General features: G+C 35.1%; 1 protein-coding gene across 1 annotated transcript in view; it reads right to left on the reverse strand.

Moving 5' to 3' along the window:
* Positions 1-529: 529 nt before the first annotated feature.
* Positions 530-22,790, reverse strand: part of TRIP11 (thyroid hormone receptor interactor 11) — a 39,641-nt gene continuing 17,380 nt past the window's right edge. The window contains exons 9-20 of the mRNA XM_087725606.1: positions 22,441-22,623; positions 18,848-21,874; positions 17,743-17,883; positions 17,460-17,653; positions 17,079-17,242; positions 15,030-15,133; positions 13,616-13,715; positions 6,746-6,827; positions 5,402-5,516; positions 4,913-5,038; positions 4,122-4,254; positions 530-2,256 (exon numbers count right to left, since the gene is read on the reverse strand). Of these exons, the coding sequence (XP_087581732.1) occupies positions 2,048-2,256; positions 4,122-4,254; positions 4,913-5,038; positions 5,402-5,516; positions 6,746-6,827; positions 13,616-13,715; positions 15,030-15,133; positions 17,079-17,242; positions 17,460-17,653; positions 17,743-17,883; positions 18,848-21,874; positions 22,441-22,623 (4,578 nt within the window). The 3' untranslated portion in view covers positions 530-2,047. The remainder of the gene's footprint in view (positions 2,257-4,121; positions 4,255-4,912; positions 5,039-5,401; positions 5,517-6,745; positions 6,828-13,615; positions 13,716-15,029; positions 15,134-17,078; positions 17,243-17,459; positions 17,654-17,742; positions 17,884-18,847; positions 21,875-22,440; positions 22,624-22,790) is intronic.

Consider the following 22,790-nt stretch of genomic DNA (forward strand, 5'->3'; position numbering starts at 1 on the left):
TATAAATGCAGCTTCTACTTGTTCTTAGGTACCATCTGTTACATTCATAAGCAATAAACAATCTGGGCCTTATGCTAAAAACTTTGATATAAAAATGTATTCAAAAGAATATAGATATATAACATATAGTAAAGCGATAGTAAAAATTGCTTATGAATTAATATTGAGAATTAACTTTTCAGAAATTGATATAAAGTTCCTAAGCCACAATTCATTCTTGACTTTCTATTTGGAATAAAACATCCCCTTCCAATGTATAAAAAACTAGAACCAATGAAAAATTCTGAAAATGAAAGTTAAAAAAAATGAAAATTATTAATGGTCACTTTTGCAAGATTGGCAAATTTGTAAGGATGTGGAATTCTAAATAGAAGCAAAAGGCTTTCCCCATGCATTTGGGAGCATCTAAAGCATTTGGATGTATCTAACTACATTTTCATGATTCACTTTATATTTAAATATCAATTCAAACAACAGAGAAAAAAATAAGCATGGCAGAAAACAAGGCTCCAAATTCAAAAAAACCATCTACCCCAAATCCAAGGTTTTATTAAATAACTTTTGTTCATTCAACATAACATTATTTTCTACTTCCTTCCCCTTGTTCTACCATCCACCAGTCCTATTTACTCCACCATTATATATTTTGAAACATAAGGGATTTGGGGGAAGGGGGAGGGATACTTCTCTTCAGCTGATAGCCATTCGACAGCAAGAATAACTAACTGGATTTGATGTAAAATTTTCATTTAATCCTAATCATAAGAATAATGCCATAGTTTTATGGGAAAAAACACTTTGTAGAAAAATGTGTTGGGTCTCAAATAATTTCTCCAAAAGGAAAAGAACAAATCTGTACAGATAGTTTTGCAGAAATCTATTTGTTCTTATTTGGGCTTATTTACATATTTGGATTAAGCATCATCCCTCATTGCAGCTTTATACATATATTCATAAATTCTCACTGAAACTTATGAATATAAATGATTATCTCTTAAATATACATTTTAAGTCATTACAGTACTTTATGTTAAACATTCTTACACCAGGAATTTACATATCAGATTTCTAAATAGTGGTCAACCACTAAATATGGTCAGCAGAAAACAGAAAAATGTCCACAATCTCCTTAATGATCTTAATGTCCATTTGGAAAGGGCAACTCATAAATAAAAATTCAAAAGCATTTTGCACAAAAAATAATGGCATTTCTAGTTCTTGCAGAACTTTAAGAAAGCATTCTTTTTTTTACAACCAGTTATATCAGAGTTCAAGAATGGTGTGTGTGTGTTTGAGAGAGAGAGTGGGGTCAGAGAAAAAGAAACAAAGACTGAAAGAGAGAGACAGAGAGAGAATGAAGACAAAACTAACCCCTCCTAATGTATATGTTCTATCTCAGCCAAGTATTACTTAGCCATCCAGAGATGACATTATCTTGTTTTTAATATTTTATGCTCCCCAAATACACTTGATCAGTTGATTCATATTCTTTTATAATTTCTTTTGATCTAATTCTGATCACAAAAATATTCCAGATTGATACTGTAATTGGATAATATGCAATTCCTCATTTAACAGAATTCTGCTCCAGATTAGATCAGAATCTGACTGAATTGGGATGTCACACGGAGCAGAAGATAGTTCCTGCCTGAACATTCCAGGCCCTCTTAAGGTGTGAGAGGGAATAGCTACAGTGGTATTTTACTAAACCAGATGGGTTTTCCAAACCATCTATTTCTATCACTATCAAACTGGATTTATACATAAGGACACATTAAAATAACACAAACAGCAGATGCCTATTGAGGAAAAGGAAAGGGAAAGGGGGATAAAGTGTGATTAGACTGACAGCGGTATGTAGAAACTGGTGTTGCATAGTTGAAGAATTATGAATAAAAGATTTAGATAGCCAATACTTTTTTGTTTTTACCTGTACAATGCTTTACTCTTAAAGTTATTGAAAATTAACAACTTTTTACAAAAGGCCTCTTTGTGATCAATACAGTATAGTATGTTTAAAGTGCTTTTCTCTTCAATCCATCCAAGTCTATTGCTTTAATAGGTCTTTTAAAACTGCACCTGCACTAGCATCAGGTGCTACTGGCATTGGGGTGAAGGTGGGCAAGGCATCTGAAATGGATTTCATAAGCAGATGCCCAGATCCGCTAGTTCCAAGATTAGCTGGAGAGATGAATGGGACTGCTGCTGATCGAGGCGCAAGGAATGGATTTATATCTGGTCTTCGACTGGTTGAACCTGTTGCATTTAATACAAAACACAGTAACACAATTAATTATTCAACAACACACAAGACATTCTTCACAACTGTTTTCTTTTCAGTTTACAACTCCATATGCTGTTCTTTTATCCACCACAAGACCAATTTAATCCTTTCTAAAGATTTAATATGCAGACATTAATAACACATTATTATTTATTTAGTTTATATCTCACATTTCCATTTGAATATTGAGAATGGTATGCAAAATATAAAGAAATAACTCTACAATGACATGTAAATTGTAAATTTTACAGTAAATTAATTTACAGCCTGGAAGAAAGAAGAAACACCTTTAAAGATTTTCCAAGCACTAAAAATATGAGAGACAAAACCAATATACATTTCATATACATATGCAGGCAAATCATAATAAAGTAAAAAAAAACATTTTATTTTACAGGTATTTGAAGCTTATAACTAAATGAAGTACAGAAAATAATGAATAATGAAAAGTGAATTAACAACAAAAATATCATTTTTAAAATATAATCGTATAAAATTTAACTATGAAATTGAATTGTAATTTTGTAATGCTGAAACCTGATGAAAAATGTAAAGTTAATGTTAAATGCTTCTGGTGATTCTATTACTATGAAATTGATAAAAAATTGATTGTATAATGATATCGATAGTTAACATGAGACTTACAGTGGCCAACAATTTAATTTTGGACTTCTGTCTGGATCCTCGTTTGTCTAATCTTTTTGAAACTAGTCATTTATGTTTCTGGAATCGGAGTATTTTCATGTCAAAGTTATTTATTACACAATGCCATTAAGAGATCCAAGACAATCAGAGGTGGTTTTTTTGTGTGTGGCATTCTCCCTGTCCATTTTCTGGTCCAAATGCCCTACCAATAATATCAAGTCAATTTTCCAGTCTAAAAAGTGCAACAACTTATTTATTGTCTCAACTGTGCTTTTTGAAGAAGCAACTAGACTTTTTGGCTTTTCTTTGAAGACATTTTGCTTCTCACCCAAGAAGCATCTTCAGAGCTTCATACATTTGCATAAAGGTTTGCCACTGAGGCCTTTAGCTTTGCTTTCTCTAAAGAATCTGAACATAAACTTTGTTTTCTTTAAAACAAACAGAATTCACAAACACCAGTCACAAATCTTTCATTCATAGAAATTGATATGAGAAATGTATTTGTGGCTGTCAATCGACTGTTAATATAAAAAGCAATCCATTATCCAAACAATTAAGGGATAGAGGGTATATGTCTGGTTCTAAAAGGCAACAATCCAATTCCTGGAATAGAACTTGTCTTTCCGAAGATTTAGCCAGACAAGAAAACTGGGTGATCGCCAAGCAAAACAGGGCACTTTCACTATTATACTAACAGCAACAAGAGAACAAAAGGAATATAAAACATAAATGACTGAAAATACAAACTTTCAAGATAAGGTTTCAGACTGGAAATCTTTCAAGTTTACTACAGTAATTTAAAGCCAACATTTATAAGTGCTAAACTTTAGCAACTCTGCAGCAAGCAATGTTCTTTTTACAGGACCAAGCTTTTAATGTCATATTAAAAACTATATTCAATACCCCATGTATTATTTTGCTGCCTTTGAAATGCAGATCATAATTCATAATCCTGTAATAACAATAAAAATCAGAAAATTCATTTATAATGAATTCATTTATAATTTCTATGAGCTCATATCACACTTAGTGCAGGTAATAGAGTATTAAAAATTGCCATATTAGCATGTCTAAATCTACTCACCTTTCACCTTATGCTCTGCAACCATTTAAACAAATACAGCCTTGAAAATCCAATATAATATTATAAAATTCAATGTAATATAACATTTATGAAAATGGGAGACATTACCTGCCACATTGCTGGAAGAACTAGTACTTCCTGTCATTCCTAAAGGCTTCATGTTATCAAGAGAAAGTTTTGGTGGGGGGAGAGTTGGGCATGATTCTGTTTCAAGGAACTTCACAAACAGTTCTGAGAAAGACTGAAAAGATGATCCCAATTAAAGTACTGCAAACAGTTCAGTACAAGACATTATGCGTTTCACTTATCAATTCAAGATGGGTTGCTTAAGAATTTGACACCTTCATTAAAATTTTGACAACTTGGTAGCTAATTCCTAGGAATCAAGTTCCTGGATCATATGAAGGCCAATGCCCAAAAGAATATTCTTAATTTATCAAATTGTCTACCAGTATATTTACTTGAAAGGAAAGTAACCTGAGTTTATGATATTCCCTCTCTATTCAATACTTGATTCTGTTGCCAGATTTTCAGTTAACCAATAAATGTTACCCACTCTAAAAGGATATTGTTATGGAAATAATATTTTAACTTGGTCACCATGATTCCAGAGCCTATGAACAGAAAATCAGAACCAGCTGGGATTCTCATTAATTACAATATCTTTGTCACTTTGTGTTTTTTTTAAAATAAAAATCAACAGACATTAAGAAGAAAGTTCTGGAGCAAAATCCTGAATGAATTGTATATAACAAAAATTTATCAACAATGTAAATGTAAAATAAAAATATAAAAGTAGAGCTTCAACCCTTAAAGTCTAAGAGTAATGGCTCAAACATCAGCTTTTACGGCATAAAATGTTCTACATTTTCTATAGAGGAATTACTTAACACACTTACCCTGTTGAAAATCGATTGTTGGCTTGGTCTGAGAGGTGTGTTGGGGACACTTTTGGATTCAGCAGCTCTTCCGCCAAACCAACCAGTTACCCATTGTGTAACACCTTTGTGATCTTCAGTCAATAACTAAAAAGCAATTTAAATCAAAAGGAAAAATACAAATTGGCTATTTTTCAAGTAGAGTATTAGACTTTTCTTTTTCATTATTGACAAGAAAAAACAATTTATGCTTAAAGAATGGAAATACTACATTGCTTCAGATTGCAAAATCTACTCTTCCATATGGAATACTGTTGTTCTCCCATGTTTATCAGAATCTACAGCTAGAAAGTGGAAGAACGTTTGTCTCAAAGGACTTTTTTTCTTCTCACTAATAATTAAATCAACGTGTGGCACTAGATCCATCAAGTTTAGCCCAGCATTTAAATAAGAATAAGAGTACATTGTTGATATTTAAATACACAAAACACAGAGAGATAAAAAAATTACCTCCTCCAGTTCATCCTTTTTTATTCCTAGGATACTTCCCATTAGCTTTAGTACCTCATGACGCTTATTCTTTGGAGTATGGAAATGCCCAATAAAAAGATTTCTCATCAAGACTCTATTAAAATGAAAATAAAACAAATGGCTTAAATCTGAGAAAAGAAGATGGGGAAGCATACAATATGTATTTTGCCATGATTGTGTATCTCTCCTAATGCTATTTTTAAATAACAAGGAACATCAGTTATAATGTGGAGGCAGTTTAAAAGGAGGGGAGAGAAGAGGAATGGAAAGGATTTCTAAATAAGAGATTAGAACATGGATATATTTGAAAGCAATTTTGACCCTGATAGGGAATGAAGGATAAAGATTATGTGTTCTCCTATTCTGTGTCAAGCACAGAACGGAAGCAGTGCATATGCTATTCTTGTATACTGTCGCCTATTTGATACACGTTATACACTAACTCTAATTCATATTTTCTGTGCCACTGATAATGTATTAGCCTGAGGGAAAATATATGAAGAAAAATGCAAGTTTATCCCAATTGCACTAAAATTAATGGCTATCATGAAAAATATGAAGAACTTCCATGCAGAGCTTTGCATATATTTACTTGTAACAAACATCACATTTGATATGAAAATTACGTAGCAACACAATAGCCTAGAAGTGATGATGTGTGCCCTGTGCCTTCTCAACCATCATCAGCACTATGGTATTGCAAAATAATCATGTAATCATGTAATCATGAGTACCAGTATTGATACCTAATTATTTTGCTGCTTGATTTTTGTCAGTTAATCAAGTTTATGTAAAAGTACTCATTACGGAAGAAAGTAACATACAGTATTTCCAAATAATCTGGTCCAGATTACAAAAAGTTAAACTAATACATTTAATGCTAACTAACTTTCCAAAAGAATGATCCTTAAAAGATCATGACAGGATTAGCACATGCAATTGATAAGCCAGAAATTACAAAAGTTCTATTCTGAGCACCAGCACAAGACTGCAGAAATAAAATACAGCTAATTTTTAATTTGCAGTGCTTTATTTCTTCAACTAATTCAATTATTTAAATTAGTTTTTTTAAATTATTCCCTGTTAATAAAATATTACATTGAAGAAAAATGTCATCTCTCTTCCTGTTTTAAATTATTGTTATCCCTCCCATTAAGAGCACTTTAATTAATTGGACATATTGAATAATGAATTTAATAGTGTATAATATTTAAAGACCATTTAAAAATTAGTTCGGTTTTATTTTTATGAACTTGTGCTGGCTCTCAAACTAAAGAATTTGCATCTACAAGTAAAATACAATGTAGAAAAGCAAATACTCACTTATCTACTTTTCCTTCAGTACTATTTATGAGGTTCATTAATTTATTTTGCGCATCTTCCAACATTTCTTGTTTGAGTGCACCTAGAGAAAAAAGTTATATTTATTGTATTAAGTAAGACAAAAAGAAAAAGAGATGCATTAGTTGAGTCTTCAGCTGGAAAAAGATTTCTAAAAATGAGATATGCACTAATAGGAATAAGTAAAAGCTATCATATACAAGCATGTTTTTCAATTTCTATTAATCGTTTTTATTATCTTAGATTTGTTTTTGTGCTGTGTTTTTCACTGTCTAGAATCTGTCAGATTCTGTCAAACAGCAGGGTATACATTAAAGGTGTGAGATTATGAAAGCCATTCAGCTTCGGTTAAATGAATTAAAATTGAGAAATTAAGTTCCCTCCATAAAAAATATGATTCTGATTAAATACATTAGTGATGTTGAAATTGTCTTTTTTCCCCATTCCATGTGCACTTCCAATCTCTTCCAGATGTTACCCAATGTCACAACTAGATATAACCCATTCCCTATCTAGTGGAGAATTGTCATTTGAGAAAGATAGATTCTCAAATGTTTGCACCATTAAATAAAACTGCATGAAGCAAGAGCGAGGTTTTTTAAAAATCTCATAAATTATAGAATAAAAAGTTCACAGATCTAATAAAGTCATTAAAAAAAGACCATCATAAAACCCATAACTATAAAGCTAATGTGGTCAAGGGTGACTAACATACTGCATTTCATAAACAATGTATTAAAATAGTGGCAAGAGTGTGTCATTGGAAGACCAGATTAAGAACAGGCTGTCATGGGGAAAAATATATCCATGCCATTGCTAAAAGTCAAGTGACACATGATCAAAGAGATGAAGGAGCTGTCGAGTCCCAACTGAGCTCCAAACAAGTCTAATTGACAATACCTCTAGTGCAGCAGTATAAATAATGCATCTCTAGAATAGTAATCATCCTGCCAACAAAAGTGTGTATAGGCTATGGTTTTCCCAGTCGCAATGTATGGCTATGAAAGTTGGACCATAAGGAAGGCTGAGCGCCAAAGAATTGACCCCTTTGAACTATAGTTTTGGAGGACACTCCTGCGAGTCCCTTGGACTGCAAGGCGATCAAACCGGTCAGTCCTAGAGGAGATCAACCTTGACTGCTCTTTAGAAGGCCAGATCCTGAAGATGAAACTCAAATACTTTGGCCACCTAATGAGAAGGAAGGACTCACTGGAGAAGAGCCTAATACTTGGAAAGATTGAGGGCAAAAGAAGAAAGAGACAATAGAGAATGAGGTGGCTGGATGGAATCACTGAAACAGTTGGTGTGAGCTTAAATGGACTCCGGGGAATGGTAAAGGACAGGAAGGCCTAGAGGAACATTGTCTATGAGGTCGCGATGGATCGAGCATGACTTCACGACTAACAACAACAAAGAGTAATAAAATACTTAGATTTAAAGTTGACTCCTGTAAATTTTAGATAATACAATTCTGTAAGTGCCCTGTGCTTACAAGGTGAATTAATTTAATCAATAAGTATCTGCCTACCTCAATTTATTCTAACACAGGACGAAATTCAGGAATTGATATAATACTTTATCAATGACAAAACTGATTTAGACAGGACTAAATTTCAAAACTTCTGTTGACCCAGACGCTTAAAATATTGCCTTTCAATTTGTTAACCATTTATGGAAATTCAAAAACCTAAATCTAGTATGTCTTTTGTTTTTCCACAATTGTAATATCTGGTGCCAAAATAATCAATTTAAAAATCCTTCAGCAGTTCAGGCCAAGAAAACCTTGTCTAGGAATGTATTTGGCCACTATTCAACACGACATTATATGTTTTCTTGTGCAAATAATAGTCTTTGAATAAAGTCTCCGTTACTTGAGAAAAGAAAAAAAGTAGACTAGTTAAAGGTAAAATTTGATAGATATTAACCTCCAATCATTGTCATGACCTTTAACTGGGCGAAACGGTGTGTCATAGGGTAACAATTTCTGAACCAAGTTACCTTAAAGGGGTTACAGAATATGTCCAAAATCTGGGACCCACAATTACCAAAGGAATGAAATTTGGGGAAGTTGTGGATGCTTCAGTGCTAATGGCTGTTGCTGCGGTCATGTGATTTTCATTTTCAGTAAATGACGGTATATAAACGTGACCGAGGATAATGTTCCAGGATCCAGTATGATTTGGTCAGCGGGACCAAATATTTATTCTTCTAAACTCTGGGCTCGTGCTTGAGCTGATCATCAGGGAAATTCTCTCTCTCCAGAATATGTGCAAATAGAACTGCCCTGTGCATATATTCTGGAGAGAGAGAAAGGTTCCCTGATGATGGGCTCCAGCATGAGCCCAAAAATTTGGAAGAATAAAACTTTGGTCCTGGTGACCAACTGAGATTGGAACTTTCATTTCAACGTTCCTTGAGAGTTTCCCAGCCAATCACCCAATCCCTTGCTCCCTCACTGCACAGTTTCTCGTGCAGTGGCTGCTGATCTCATGTGGCCATCCAGGAGCAGCCACCTGCCTGCTGACAACTGTTTGTGTTAGGCTTAGGGAAAGGAACAGGGAAGATTTCTGATCATCCCTTCCAGATTCCCACAAGGAAACTCAATGGAGAAGTTGGCAGGAACTACCAGTTTTTGTTTCCACTGGTTTTTGCCTGTCTTGCTGATTGAAGCTCTGCTAAGATAATGTAATATCTCTGAAACAATGCCATTAGGGCATGGGTTCTCTAGTATATTTTAATAGCTCTGAATCTATCAAGAAACAGGCTATATAGAGTATTGTTCTTCGTCTATTACACAGTAATTTACTGAAGTATTTTTGCAAATTTTCTCCCCCTATACAGTGCAAAGCATATCTCTGTGGGATAAGCTTTGTCCTGTGCCCTGAATATTTGTGTATTCAAAAGGAGCACTTGCCCTTTTCCTTGGATTTAAAGCCAATGACTTCCTTACAGAATAGAATAGCTCAACTGCATTGACAGCTGCCAAACTCTGAGTTCAGGCACACGTTCTGCTTGCTGCTGCACGAAGTTGCTTCACTGACCATTTGCAGGAAATATAACATCATAATGCCCATTTCAATATAATACTACTGTTGAAACAGACCAAAAGTGCTTTAAATGTTCCTTCTTATTCCAACAAAAGGCAATATAAGGTGTATGAAAGGGGGGCCTCATCACATTCGTATCAGTGAGCTGTTCATCTCCAAATGGCTTGATTCGTTCTACTACAGAACGTTCCCTCCTGTCCAACTGCTGGGCCATATATCTGTTCTGTGATATTGCTTTTGAGAACGAAATTTCAGCCACTTCATTTGCTGAAAATATTGACATACTGATCTACAAATCTCAGAATAAGATTTGATATGGCAAAGAATATCCCATAACCTAAAATATGTTGTGCATGCCAATTACAAGAAGGCAATTCAAAGGTAAAACAATGGGTATGAAGCACAGTGAAACTTGGCTGCAGGATGTACTATGTGCTTTACGTGCTAATATCCCATTAAAGTACAAACTGAAAACACACAGCTGGAATTTAGGGCAATGTTTATGCAATTAAGCAATAAACATCACAGTTTCTTGTACAGTGGCTGCTGATCTCATGTGGCCAAATCCCAAATTGCTCCACATCCCCAACTGCTTTACAGACCACAAATACTATTCTCACATCTAATGATCAAAGCAGATGTGCATTACATGAGGGTAAGGTGAAATAGTATCTTGCTCAGAATAACCCAGATACGGTTTATAGGCTTTGAACTGATTCTAATTACTGTAAAGCACTTTGATTTTATTTACTTTTCTTAGTAGAGGTAACTGCTTTCTTTAAAGGACAATAAACAAAACAGAATGTTTTTGAGAGCATTATTAAGTAATGATGAAAATACAATCTGGCTTTTTGCCTGCTGTTCTTTCTCCTGTAAATATTCTCATTTTGGATTGACAGAATCGTCATTCAGGAAATCAGCAGAATAACGAATGATTGCCATGAGAGGAGAGCTGTAAAGGCATATTTATTTTATTAAAAATATTGCCATAAAGAGAATTTTGGCTACATTTTATTAAAATACAAGTCCATATGAGTACATTTAAATTGCACTATTAAGAAACAATCTCCATCTGAGTTATGCAAAATAAGTTTGTCTGCACTGCTATTCTTACATATATATTTGCAATACTAAGATAAGCAGAATTAGCTTCATTTTTGGAAAAAAAAGTGTTTATCTTGGCAAATCTTTCTACCGTCTGGCCAAGATGTAAATAAAATATATTGTGACAGCATTTATCAACACTTCAGTATATTTAGTCCAAAAATAAGGAGGCAAAGTTGAAGGCAAATGCACAAGTGGATTCACTATATTTGTACAGCCGAATGCGTGCTTGAAATTGTTGTTTTTTAGTCTAGAAGTTTGTATTTTCTGAATAGAAAAGCTACCTAGTACAGGTTTCTTCTTGTGAAAGGAGATATTGATACATATTTCATTGCATCAATATAATACTTGTAATCGTCACTACATTTTAGCAGCTGTCGACCATCTTTGGCCCTACCACATTTCTCTCAGCTTCAAATCCAGTTGTTTAACCAATATGGTTACCAGTTGTTTTGCCAATTATGACAAATGCTGGAAAATAGAATTCAGAAATACATGGAAGGTAACAAGCTGCTGACCCAACTTTAAATTAATGAAAGCACTTCATGTAGCAGGAATCAATATTAATAGGGTCTTTTCAACTTCTGAAAAAGGTATGTATGTATCTGGAATGTATTTCCTGACAGAGGAATGTAATGGGAGCAGGGATTAAACAGCATTATAGCATAAGTACAATGAATCTCAACAAACCAAATTAACACATACCTTACCTGTAGCAATATTCTTGGCTCTCATCTGCCCAATGAAGAAATTAAATATTTGTATTTGGAGAAGATAAAAAAAGTTGAAAACAGAGGATTTACTTTTTGATGAAATATTATTTATGAAAAATTGTTGGAATTTGATTAGATTATATTCCTCACAAAGCAAGTTTCCAATTCCCATTTTCTTACAAGGACAAAATGTCTTAATTTTAATGATCAATAGATTTTATAGAATAGAATTTATGTGCAGTACAGAATTAAGGAAACTATTTTACCTTACCTATTTTGGAAGTTTTCTAATAAAAATAAACAATGTCCAGAAAATATGTGTAAATTTCTAATGGTGTTCAGGGAAAAGTTAGCAATCAAAAAGGATCTTTTTATTTTCTATTAATATATTCATGAAAGTATACGGAAATAATTCAATTGTACGTCCTCAAGATACAGAAAGATTCTTGACAGACTAGAACACTGGACCCTATCAAACAAAGTGAAATTCAGTGGCAAGAAAAGTAAGATTTTACATTTAGACAAGAAAAAACCAAGTGCATAGAATAGGTGGTACTTGGCTCAGTAATAGTATTGTTATCTATTATTACTATTATTAAATCAATTATAATAGTAACCACTTAAATATGAGCCAGCAGTGTGCTGCAGCTGTCAAAAAGGCCAACACAGCCTCAGTCTACATTAACATAGGGATAGAATCAAGATCATGAGAAGTGTTAATACCACTTTATAATGCCCTGGTAAGGCTACACGTGGAATATTGCATCCAGTTAGTCGCCATGATATAAAAAAAGATGTTGAGACTCTACAATGAGTACAGCAAAGAGCAACAAAGATGATATGGGAAATGGAGGCTAAAACATATGAAGAATTGTTGCAGAAATTGGGTATGTCTAGTATAATGAAAAGAAAGACCAAGGATGGCATAGTAGCAGTATTCCAATATCTAAGGGGTTGCTACAGAAAAGAGGGGGGTCAACCTATTTTCCAATGTTGCAGAAAATGACAGGGCTTAGACGTCTCGGGATTCAAGGAGAAGTTTATTGGCAGCCAGGTTCAGAAAACTAGTCAAAGGCTAGTATTGCAAGTTCTGAACAACCTTCAGCATTGAAGCACACATTCTTATACATTCTCAAAGGCAGCGTAACATGGAAACAACTCATTTCTTATTGGTTACCTTGAGGAAAGAAGCCTCATAAGCAGATATTGTCTGTCTTCTCCTTTTGTCTTGGACCATAGGTACTGACTACGTGTCTCTGCACGAACTTTAGCTGAACTCTGTGATTTTGGACATTTGACATAAGAACTTTTACTGGAACTTTTACTGGACTTCTGTGGTTTAGGGCTTGTGACATTTTCCTATTTTTGTACAAGTCTTACAAGCAGGCTTTTATCTCTCCCTTCTGCCACGTCTTTCTTTTATATTTTAATTCACATTTTTATCCTGCTTTACCACTGTACTGAAAGCAGAACAAGAAGCAATGGAGGAAAACTAATCAAGGAGAATTTTCCTAACAGTGAGAACAATTAACCAGTGGAACAACTTGCCTCCAGAAGTTGTGAATGCTCCAACATTGGAGGTTTTTAAGAAGAGATTGGACCACCATTTGTCTGAAATGTTATAAAGTTTCCTGCTTGAGCAGGGGTTTCTATTAGAAGACCTCCAAGGTTCCTTCCAACTCTGTTAAATTAAACTGTTACAGTATGTCTTATTCTGATTCTAGAATTGCCTCACTGGAGTAAGAACAACATGGGGCATACTGTGGTTGTGATCAGTGAATCCACTACAATACTAATGAAGGAAGAAATATTTGTACAAATACGAAGGAGCTACTTACTTTCTTTTTCATTAATTGTAGAAAGTAAAATGACTTTTAAAGAGGAAGATTCAGTCATAGCTTTATACTGACATTTAATCTTAGTAAAATAGAAGATAATTTACATACTAGCACTTTGTTTACTTTTTAAAAAAATAATAATCTTGTTACCTTGTCTTTTAAATTCTTCAATTTGTTCTTCTTTCAGATCTAGTTGCTCTGTTAATCTTGATGCAGAACCTAGAGCGTCATTTGCTTCATCCAACCTTTCCTGTATGATGAGATGAATTGTTAAAGTAAGTTTACCATGGTTATCAGAGCAAACAAAAAATTATCTTATATTTCACTTTTATGGATCACACATAAACACATATATTAATTTTATTAAAGTAAAACTTGTTATAGACAGTGAGTGCAAGAAAGCAGTGAGACATTTCTATCCTTCTTACAAATTCTTTCATACACTGTTTACTCTTATCTTTCTAAATCTGTCATCTAGCATCTTGCTTCCTATAGTGGTGCTTAAAAGTTTATGAGCCCTTTTGAATTTTCAATATTTCTGAATAAATACGTAGATTAAAATATAACTTTTTGGCTTGAATGAAAACTAAACAAAAGGCAACACCACTTCCCAGCTTAATAAAGTTATTATACTCATCTGTGAAGCATGGTGGTTAGCATATAATATTTTGGGCCTAATTTGCTGCCTCAGGACCAGGACAGCTTGCCACTATTAATAAAACTATGAATTCTGAATTGTACCAGCAAATTCTTCAGGAAAAATGTCAGAGTATCGGTCTGTAAACTGAAGCTTAAGAAAAAGTGGCTCATTCAGCAAGGCAACAACTCAAAACAAGCAAGCTGTATGATTCAAGATTGGCTAAAGCAGAAAAAAAGTTAATATTTTAGAATGGCCAAGTTAAAGTCCTAACTTGAATCCTATAGAAATGTTAGGGAAGAACTCAAGGCAGACAGTTTATGCAAGGAACCCCACCAACATCCCTGAGTTAAATTGCTCTTTAAGGAGAAAGGGATTCAAATTCCTTCAAACTGATGTGCTAGATCAGGGGTGTCAAACTCGTGGCCCGTGGGTCGGATGTGTCATGCGCTGGCCATGCGCACCCCCATTTTAGTGAAGGGGTAAAGTCGTGATATGTCATGTGATGACAACGTGATGCTGCAAGTTTGACACCCCTGTGCTAGACTGATCAACAGCTATTGGAAACATTTAGTTGCAGTTATTGCTGCCCAAGGGGGCCACACCGGTTACTGAAAGAAAAATCATACTTTTGCCACACATAAATATGTACACAGATCATTTTCCTTCATAAATAAATGAACAAGTATAACACTTTTGTTTTATTTGTTTAACTGGGTTGTCTTTACATAGTGTTAGGACTTGCGTAGAGAACAGATCATGTTTTAGGTTGCATTTGTGCAGAAATATTGAAAATTCAAAAGAGTTCACTGATTTTAAGCAGCATTGTACAACAACTGTTACCGTTCCTTAAAATTTTTCTGATTCTTTTTCTTTGCTGAGTCAGTTTGAATAAACAAGCTGAGCTAGAGAATCATCTCAACTTACTTGCAACAAAACCACTTTGTCTTGTAACTGCTCTGCTTTCTTCTTCCATTCTGCAGTCTGCTTTTGGGCTTTTTGTAGCTCAGCTGAATACATGGCTTTCTCTTCTAAAGTTAAAATATGCTTATTTAGCTCTTTAAAACACATTGATGATTAAAATCAGATATTGAGAGAACAGCTTGTTCAACAGATTTAGTGTCATCAAAACGGTACCCAGGGCTTACCATGAAGGTCTTTTTTTCAGAGTGAAGCCAGGGAATTCTGAAATGGGGCATACCATAGGGGTGTGTGTGTGTGTGTGTGTGTGTGTGCGCGCGCGCGTGTGTGTGATATCAGTCTCTGAGGAGGCGGCTGGCTTTTTTGCTGGAGTATTTTCTGAAGTACATTCCTAGCAAAAGATCTTTTGGCCAAGAGTTAATCTTATAGAGCTATATAAGGAATGGCACAAATACCAGATAGCAATCCTACAAATGTTACCAGAGTGCCAAAAATGTCAAGGGGAGCCAAGCTGGCTGTGCCATCTTGTCAGCAGTGCAACCATCTTGCCAGTCAGGGATATGATTAAATCAAACAGATAATCCTAGCATCCTTAAATGTTTTCACTGTCGGCATGTATGAACTGATTTTAGCCTTCCTAAACCAAGGAAGAACTTTGTAGCTAGCATGTCCAAGGGGGACCCAGTAGAAAAATAACATTGGTGTTTTAGGCCTAAGTTCTCACAGACTTCTCTGAGTGGAATTAGATGTCCTTGCCCCTACCAAGTGACTTTTTTCTTTCCTACAATCTTCACCCTCTACAGCAGGAGTCATGAGAATGATCCAAAAAGGTACAGGACACACAGGAGGGATTGGTATGATTTTCCCCCTTACTTTACTTGCTCCTCTGGCTACAGGTCCCAAGACTGGACATCCTGCTTTTCCAGTTTCTGCCAAGAGTGTGTGGACACAGGGTTGGACCTCTTCTGATATTAGGAACCTATTGCCTTCACTTCTTTGGAGAAGAGAAAGTCATTGATGCTTCACAAGGGACTACAGGTAGTCCTAGACTTACAACTGGTAGCTTAGTGACCAAAGTTATGATGGACCTCCCCATGGCTACTTGTAATCCAGATTTGAAGTTCCTATAGCCGCCACACTCCCTGAGGTCATGTGATCGCCTTTTGGGCAACTAGTCCTCATTACAGGAAAACTTGGTCACATTTTTTCTGGCATTTACTTCCTTTTTTTGGCAAAAAAAGTCCGTGCAGACAATGGATTCACTTAACAACCACTTAACCATTTAATAACCACAGTGGTTCTTTTAATGCCTGCTGCAAAGAAGATAGAAAATTGGTCATCGTGGTACACATAATGCCTTGCTTAACAACTGGCATAGTCCATAATTCTGGGCCCAATTATGGTAATAAGCCAAAGATTAATTGTATTGCCAGTTTGATGGCAAAGATCCAGGAGATGGTGGTGAAAAACTGGTGCCTTTGGTTTTCATTTCCTCTGGTTGCCCAAGCCATAAAACATTCCAGTAATGATAAGAGGCACATGGTTTTTTATTTATTTGACTTAAATGGTTGCTGAATCAGAAAGAGTCAAAGTAATCTGCAATGTTTAATTTGGGAGTTTTGGTTTGATTGCATTGTTCTGAAGGAATAAGAAGAGGGGGATAAGGGAATATGATGCTGTAAAACTTTAAGGAATTCCTTTACTTTGTTAGTCATTGACCTGAGGTTACTCTATAGGATGCCCAGAATACAGCAAATGGAAAAAGCAAACAAGCAAAATGTGTAATGAAGGTATATGTGTAGTGAACTTTCCAGGTGGAGGTTCGGCAGAGTTCACAATGTGTCTAATTGCCACAAAAAAGGAAGTGTTGGAATTAGAGAACATAGACATCTCCTGCTACAGAAAAGAAACTTTTCTAACCCTGCCCCTAGAGTGAATGGGATGGAACTTCCATTTTAAAATGCCCCACTACAGAAAAAAAAATCAGTAATAAAATAGTATTACATTTTTAGATTACAAGGAAAGACAATCATGGCAATGTATACTTAAACTTACCCCGTTGAAATTGCTCTAGCACCATCTGCAGGTTTGTGAGGGATATGGCATACTGTTTAACTTGGTCTTGGGAAAGTGTTAGCTGAAGCATAGTCTCATCTCTTTGTGCGGTAGCAAGGTTCAATTGTTCTTGCAGAGATTCCACCTGCATGCTTGCCTGATGGCTTCAAATAAAACATAAATAGTATTAGAAATACTAATGTTTTATTTCCAATTTGTATTATCTTTTATTACACGCATGCCTAGTTAAAATGTTTGGGGAGGAGCCTTTATTATACTCTGCCCAGAGTCCATTATGACTGGGCCAAGTAACATTTCTTGCATCCGTTTTTTGAATATGTCTCCATGCAAACAGCAGTTACTGAGGAGACAAACTATTACCTGACATTTTCCACTACAGTTGATGAAGACTGAAGCTTTTCCTCCAAATCGCGGACTTTCTTTTTTAGCTTTGATTCCCGATCCTCAGCGGCTAAAGCTTCACGTGTGGAGGTATCTTCCCTTTCCAAAAGATGATTGCGTAACCTGTCTAGCTCTTGATTTAGTCGCTGCTCCTTCTCACGTAAATATTGCACCTGCATGTGGATTGAAGCAATATTCTTTCAGTTCCTTATGTTACTATCATCTATGAATCACTCACTAAATTCTTGCACCCTTTATTTACCTCATTCTGTAGCGCGCTAGTCTCCATTTGTTTCTGTTTGAGGGCCAACATGACTTGGTCTCGCTCTTGTTGAAAGGCAACAGCTTTTTCATGCATTGACTTGGCTTCATTTAGCAGCTGGTTTAGTTCTCCTGTCTTTCCCTTTCACAAATAAAAATAACAAGCGGATTAAAGCTCTGGGATATCATGTCAAGATAAGCAGATTTTGTTTGTTTGAACAGGCAGAAGAGTTCAAAAAAAATGTGGCCACCCACCAATTTTATTTTCTGCCGTTGCCTATGCAGCTCACATGGATTCCCAAAACATTCTTTTAAGTAAAATTGATTTGACAAACTGAAGTTTTGCATTATGCCAACTTCCTATACATATTAATTAATTAAAAGACCTTAAGAATATAAGTGTAGCCCTGTGAGGAGTTGATGATCATGATGATAATAAATAATTTAGAGATAGTCCTTGACTTACAAGAGTTTGTTTAGTGACCATTTGAAGTTACAACGGCACTGAAAAAAGTTACTTATGACCATTTTTCACACTTCTGACTGTTACAACATCCCCATGGTCACATGATTTACAATTGGAGGCTTGACAGCTAGTTCATATTATTCATGAGATAGCTGCAGGGCCCCCGGGTCACGTGATCACTTTTTGCAACTTTCGGACAAGCGAAGGTAATGGGGAAGCCAGATTCACTTAACAACCATGTTACTAATTTAACAACTTCAATGATTCACTTAACAATGTGGGAAGAAAAGTCATAAAATGGGGCAAAATTCACTTAACAAATTTCTCACTTAACAACATAAATGTTGGGCTTAATTGTGGTCATAAGTGGAGTATTAAATTTATATGTTGCATGACCATCACATCCAATTAAGGCTCATCTAAATTTGCCATTGTGTTTCTCCTATGGCCAACCAGAAAGTAATTCAAGTCAGGTGGCCATTCCCAGGCTCCATTTTCCTTACCTATGTTCTGAATTCACTTTCCGAATTCAGCATAGGAAATGGGAATCCTACATCAAAGTTTAAGTAACATGACATAATGTCAGTCACACTTCCTATCGTATGACTTTGATGCAGAAGAATTCAAATTCATCGCATACCTGTTCTCTTTCTTTCAGCATCTTTTCAAATGTAAGCGCTTTCTCCTTCATGGAATTATGTTCAAATTCCTTCTCCCTTAACATTATTGAAAACTGCATGTTGGTCTCTTGCAGTGCCCGGAATTCCGTTTCTTTTTCCTGGCTTTTTGCTGCTATTCTGTCATTTTCTTCCTTCAATTTACAAACATCCATTTCTAAAATCAGCGTCCTCTCTTTCAGGTTAGTGACACTTTGCTTCAGCAACTCATTTTCACTCTCCTTATTACCAAGATTTTCTCTCAGAGAAAGCAACTGGTCACCTTTTGATTTTATCAGCAGATCTTTTTCTTTGAGGGACATCTGTAAAATGTCAGATTTCTCCTTTAACTGCTTTATTTCCAAGCCAAATTCCTGTTGACACTTTCTTTCGGCCTCTGATGATACAGCCATAGAATCAGACAGTCTCTGATTATTTTCTTGTAAAGTCTGGATAAGCAAATCCTTTTCCTGCAATGTTTTCTTCATGAATTCTTGCCCCTCGTTTACTGATTTACACTCACTGTCAAACATCTGAGAAGTATTACTGGGAACTTCAAATGATTTCCCCTCAATAGTAGAAGTTACCAACCGTGGTGGTGTTACCATGTCAAGCTTTCCAAGAATTATATCCCGGGTATTATTAAGGTTTCCTATGCTCTGCTGAACTTGGGCTAATTCTTGAGTAAAGGTTTTTAACTTTTTCTCATTTTGTTCATAGCCCTGTATTAAGCCATTGTACTCTAGCTGTAGGTGGGAATTGTTTTCACTATCAACTGAAATTTGTACCTGAAGTTTTTGTAGTTCTTCTTGGAGATGACCAGACTCATGCTGCATATTTTGAACAGTAGTCATTACTTGTTTCTTCCACTCTTCCATTTTCTTTACTTGCTGTTTTAGCATGTCACGTTCTTGTAAAAGTTCCTCAAACTGATTACTATTAATTCCTGGTAACTCACTGCCTGAGTTTATATTGGAAGACTGCAGGACAGTTAATAAAGTTTGGCATTTCTGACTTAAAGCATCAATCTCAATATCTTTCTCTCGGATGATACGGGATAAGTTCTTTATAGTTTCTCGAGACATATCATGACTGCTACTTTCAAATTCGCTGGATAGCTTTTGGTTTTCTTCTAGTAACTTTTTGATGGCTGATTCCTTAGCTGCAACAATATCCACTAATTTGTGATAGTCTGTTTTTAACTGACTGTTTTCTCTAGTTTTTTCACTAAGAACTGCTAGCACTTGTTCCCTTTCCATGGCATAGGCCTGTAATTGCTGTTGAAGGAAAAGAACATCTTGCTTGTAAGATGGGGAGGAAACCGTTGCATGCAGTGCTTGTATTTCTAAGTTTTTTTCTTGAATGATCTGGGTAAGTTTGCCAACTTCATCATTAGATAACTGGTCAATCTGTCTACTTAGCGAAATGTTCTTTTCATTCAGAAGCTTGATTTCCCTTTCTCTCTCCTTAATGCCTCTTATCAGCCTTTCAATTTCAACCTTAGATAGGTCATACTTCTCATTCCCATTTTCACCATTAAGTGCCTGAACTTTAGATTCCTGAAAAAGATCAGGAGAGTCTTGCTGAATTACCTTTCTTTGGTTGTTTAGTTGTGTCTTCATTTGTTCTACTGTTCTCTGCAGGCTTTGGATTTCTTCATCCTTCTCCATGCATACCTGCCTATGTACTATGTTCATTTGGTCATGCTGAAATTTGGATTCCTCGGTTTCCTTTTTGTATTCTTGTAGGGATTGCTGCAGTTGAGCCATTTTCAAGTTCTGATCCTCAAATGTCTTTTTGTTTAATTTCACCTCTTCTTCCAGACTATTTTTAAGTATAGTTACTTGTGTTATTTCTGCTTCAAGTTCTGTGATGATATCCAAGGTTTTGCGCTCAGCCAAAGGAGGGGACCTACTTTGTTGTTCTTTTAATCGCTCATTCTCTTCTTTCAAATGACTGGTCTCTTCTTTCATAGCTGAAAGACTTTTCTCCCTTTCCTCTAAATTCTGCTTCAGTCCCTCAATTCTTTTCATGTTCTCAATATAATCTTCATGTTGCTGCTCTAACTCAAAAACTCTGACTTTAAATTTTTCAACAAATACTTCTTTCTCTTTTATGAGCTCTGTCAGTTGTTTTTGCCCATCTAAGCTAGTAGTTAACATCTCTTTAGTTTCTTCATGATCTATTTCCATCTGTTCAATGTTCCTTTTGAGATTTGCTATCTCAAAGTCTTTGTCTTGAGAAAGTTTTACTAACCGTTCATGTTCATATTGTAATGCAGTGGTATCCATGTTACGGGCATTTGATAACTCCTCAATGGTCTGTTCATATTTATGAGCCTGCTCCAACAATCGTTTTTCAGTCTGGTTTAATTCTCTTTCTAACTGTCCCTTCTCAAGTTTCAAAGCTTCCAGCAGAGTATCTTTTTCAAAACCAATTTTACTCTTCTCACTATTAGCTATTTGCAACTGCTGTTTAAGTTCCTCACATGCTAAATGAAGTCTTCCCTTTTCTGTTTGAAGATTCGTGATGGATTTCTCCAAATCTGTATTTATTAATTTATTTTTAGAAATTTGCTGCTTCAGGACTGATATTTCTTCTCCTCTTTCAGTGACTGAATGATCTTGATAACTATCAGATTTTTGACATAACTTGGTTAATTCACTTTTGAGAAGAGAACATTCTTCTTCTCTTTCAGTTAGATTTTTCTTTAATTCTATAATTTCCTGTTCATTTTTGGAGCTATAATGTTGGGATATTTCAAGTTGTTCTTTCAACTCTTTTATTTTATTTTCCTGGTGTTGGTTAGCCACGCGCAAATCGTTAAGGTCAAGTGAGCATTGATTCAATGCTTCTTTCTGGTTTTGCACCTCTTTGCTCATTTCCATTTTCTGTGCCTCCAACATAGATATTGTTTTTTCCCCAGATTTTACATCCTGTTTTAGCTGCCTGATAACTTCAGCGGCTTCTGCATTTTGTTTGGCTAGTTGTTCCTTTAACATAATCATATGCTAAAATAAAACAAAAATATTTTTATTTATGACATACAAGTAAAGCTTTAAGTCAAAATACTCTTATTTCACAATGTTTTCAAAGCATTGTATTTATGTTACTGTAAAGTGCCAATATCTTTTCCCAAAGAAATACTCTCTCTAGCAACACTGCATTTTACCATTTTTTAACTAGGAAAAATGACATTCAGGGTTTCATTAATTCCCAATTCATGATACTGACAAATCAGAGCAAAGGGAGGGAGCATTATTTCAAGAAAATCTGTTAGGGGTTATATGGGGGAGGAGACATCAGCCAAAAATTACTGGAATTACCTTTTTGCTTTCCCCCTTTTCAATGTATTTTTTCATCTTTTCTTTTTTCAAAAATGCTAATTCCTCTTTTTCCAGGAAAAAGTAAATTATACTAGTTAAGAGGTCTGAAGAGGGCATTTGAAATATTTAAAAAAACAACAGTTGATCAGGAAAGCCTAGAAACTCTTATAGTTTTGTTGCAGATATTTAAACACAAAAGCACATCTTTTGTAAATTACACAGTATTCTTGCCCCTTCCTTACATTTCTCACCTGGGTAGCTTCTTGGTTCTGCTTGTCCAGTTCTTCCAATTCTGCTATTAGAGTTTCTTTTTCAGAACTGCTTTCATTCAATTCATGTTGTTTCTTTAACATGTGTTGTAGCTGATTTTCCAAGTTCTGTTCTTTCATAGTACTAACAGGTTGTAAACCTCCCATTTCTTGGTTAATTTCTCCCTTAATTTAGACACAAAAAATATCTTAAATTTAATAGGATAAAATCAATTTGAACATAATTGTTTAAAGACTTATTTTTTTTCTGAAATAAACAGCAAAGGAGTGATTACATTTTTAATTTTAGAAAGTTTCAAATGGACTCAGGGACAGGTAAATATGAAAGAAGC

The sequence above is a fragment of the Thamnophis sirtalis genome, unplaced genomic scaffold (genome assembly GCF_051295495.1).
Source record: "Thamnophis sirtalis isolate CommonGarterSnake01/CBP01778 unplaced genomic scaffold, rThaSir2_p1.2 scaffold_1, whole genome shotgun sequence".
NCBI classification, from domain to species: Eukaryota; Metazoa; Chordata; class Lepidosauria; order Squamata; family Natricidae; genus Thamnophis; species Thamnophis sirtalis.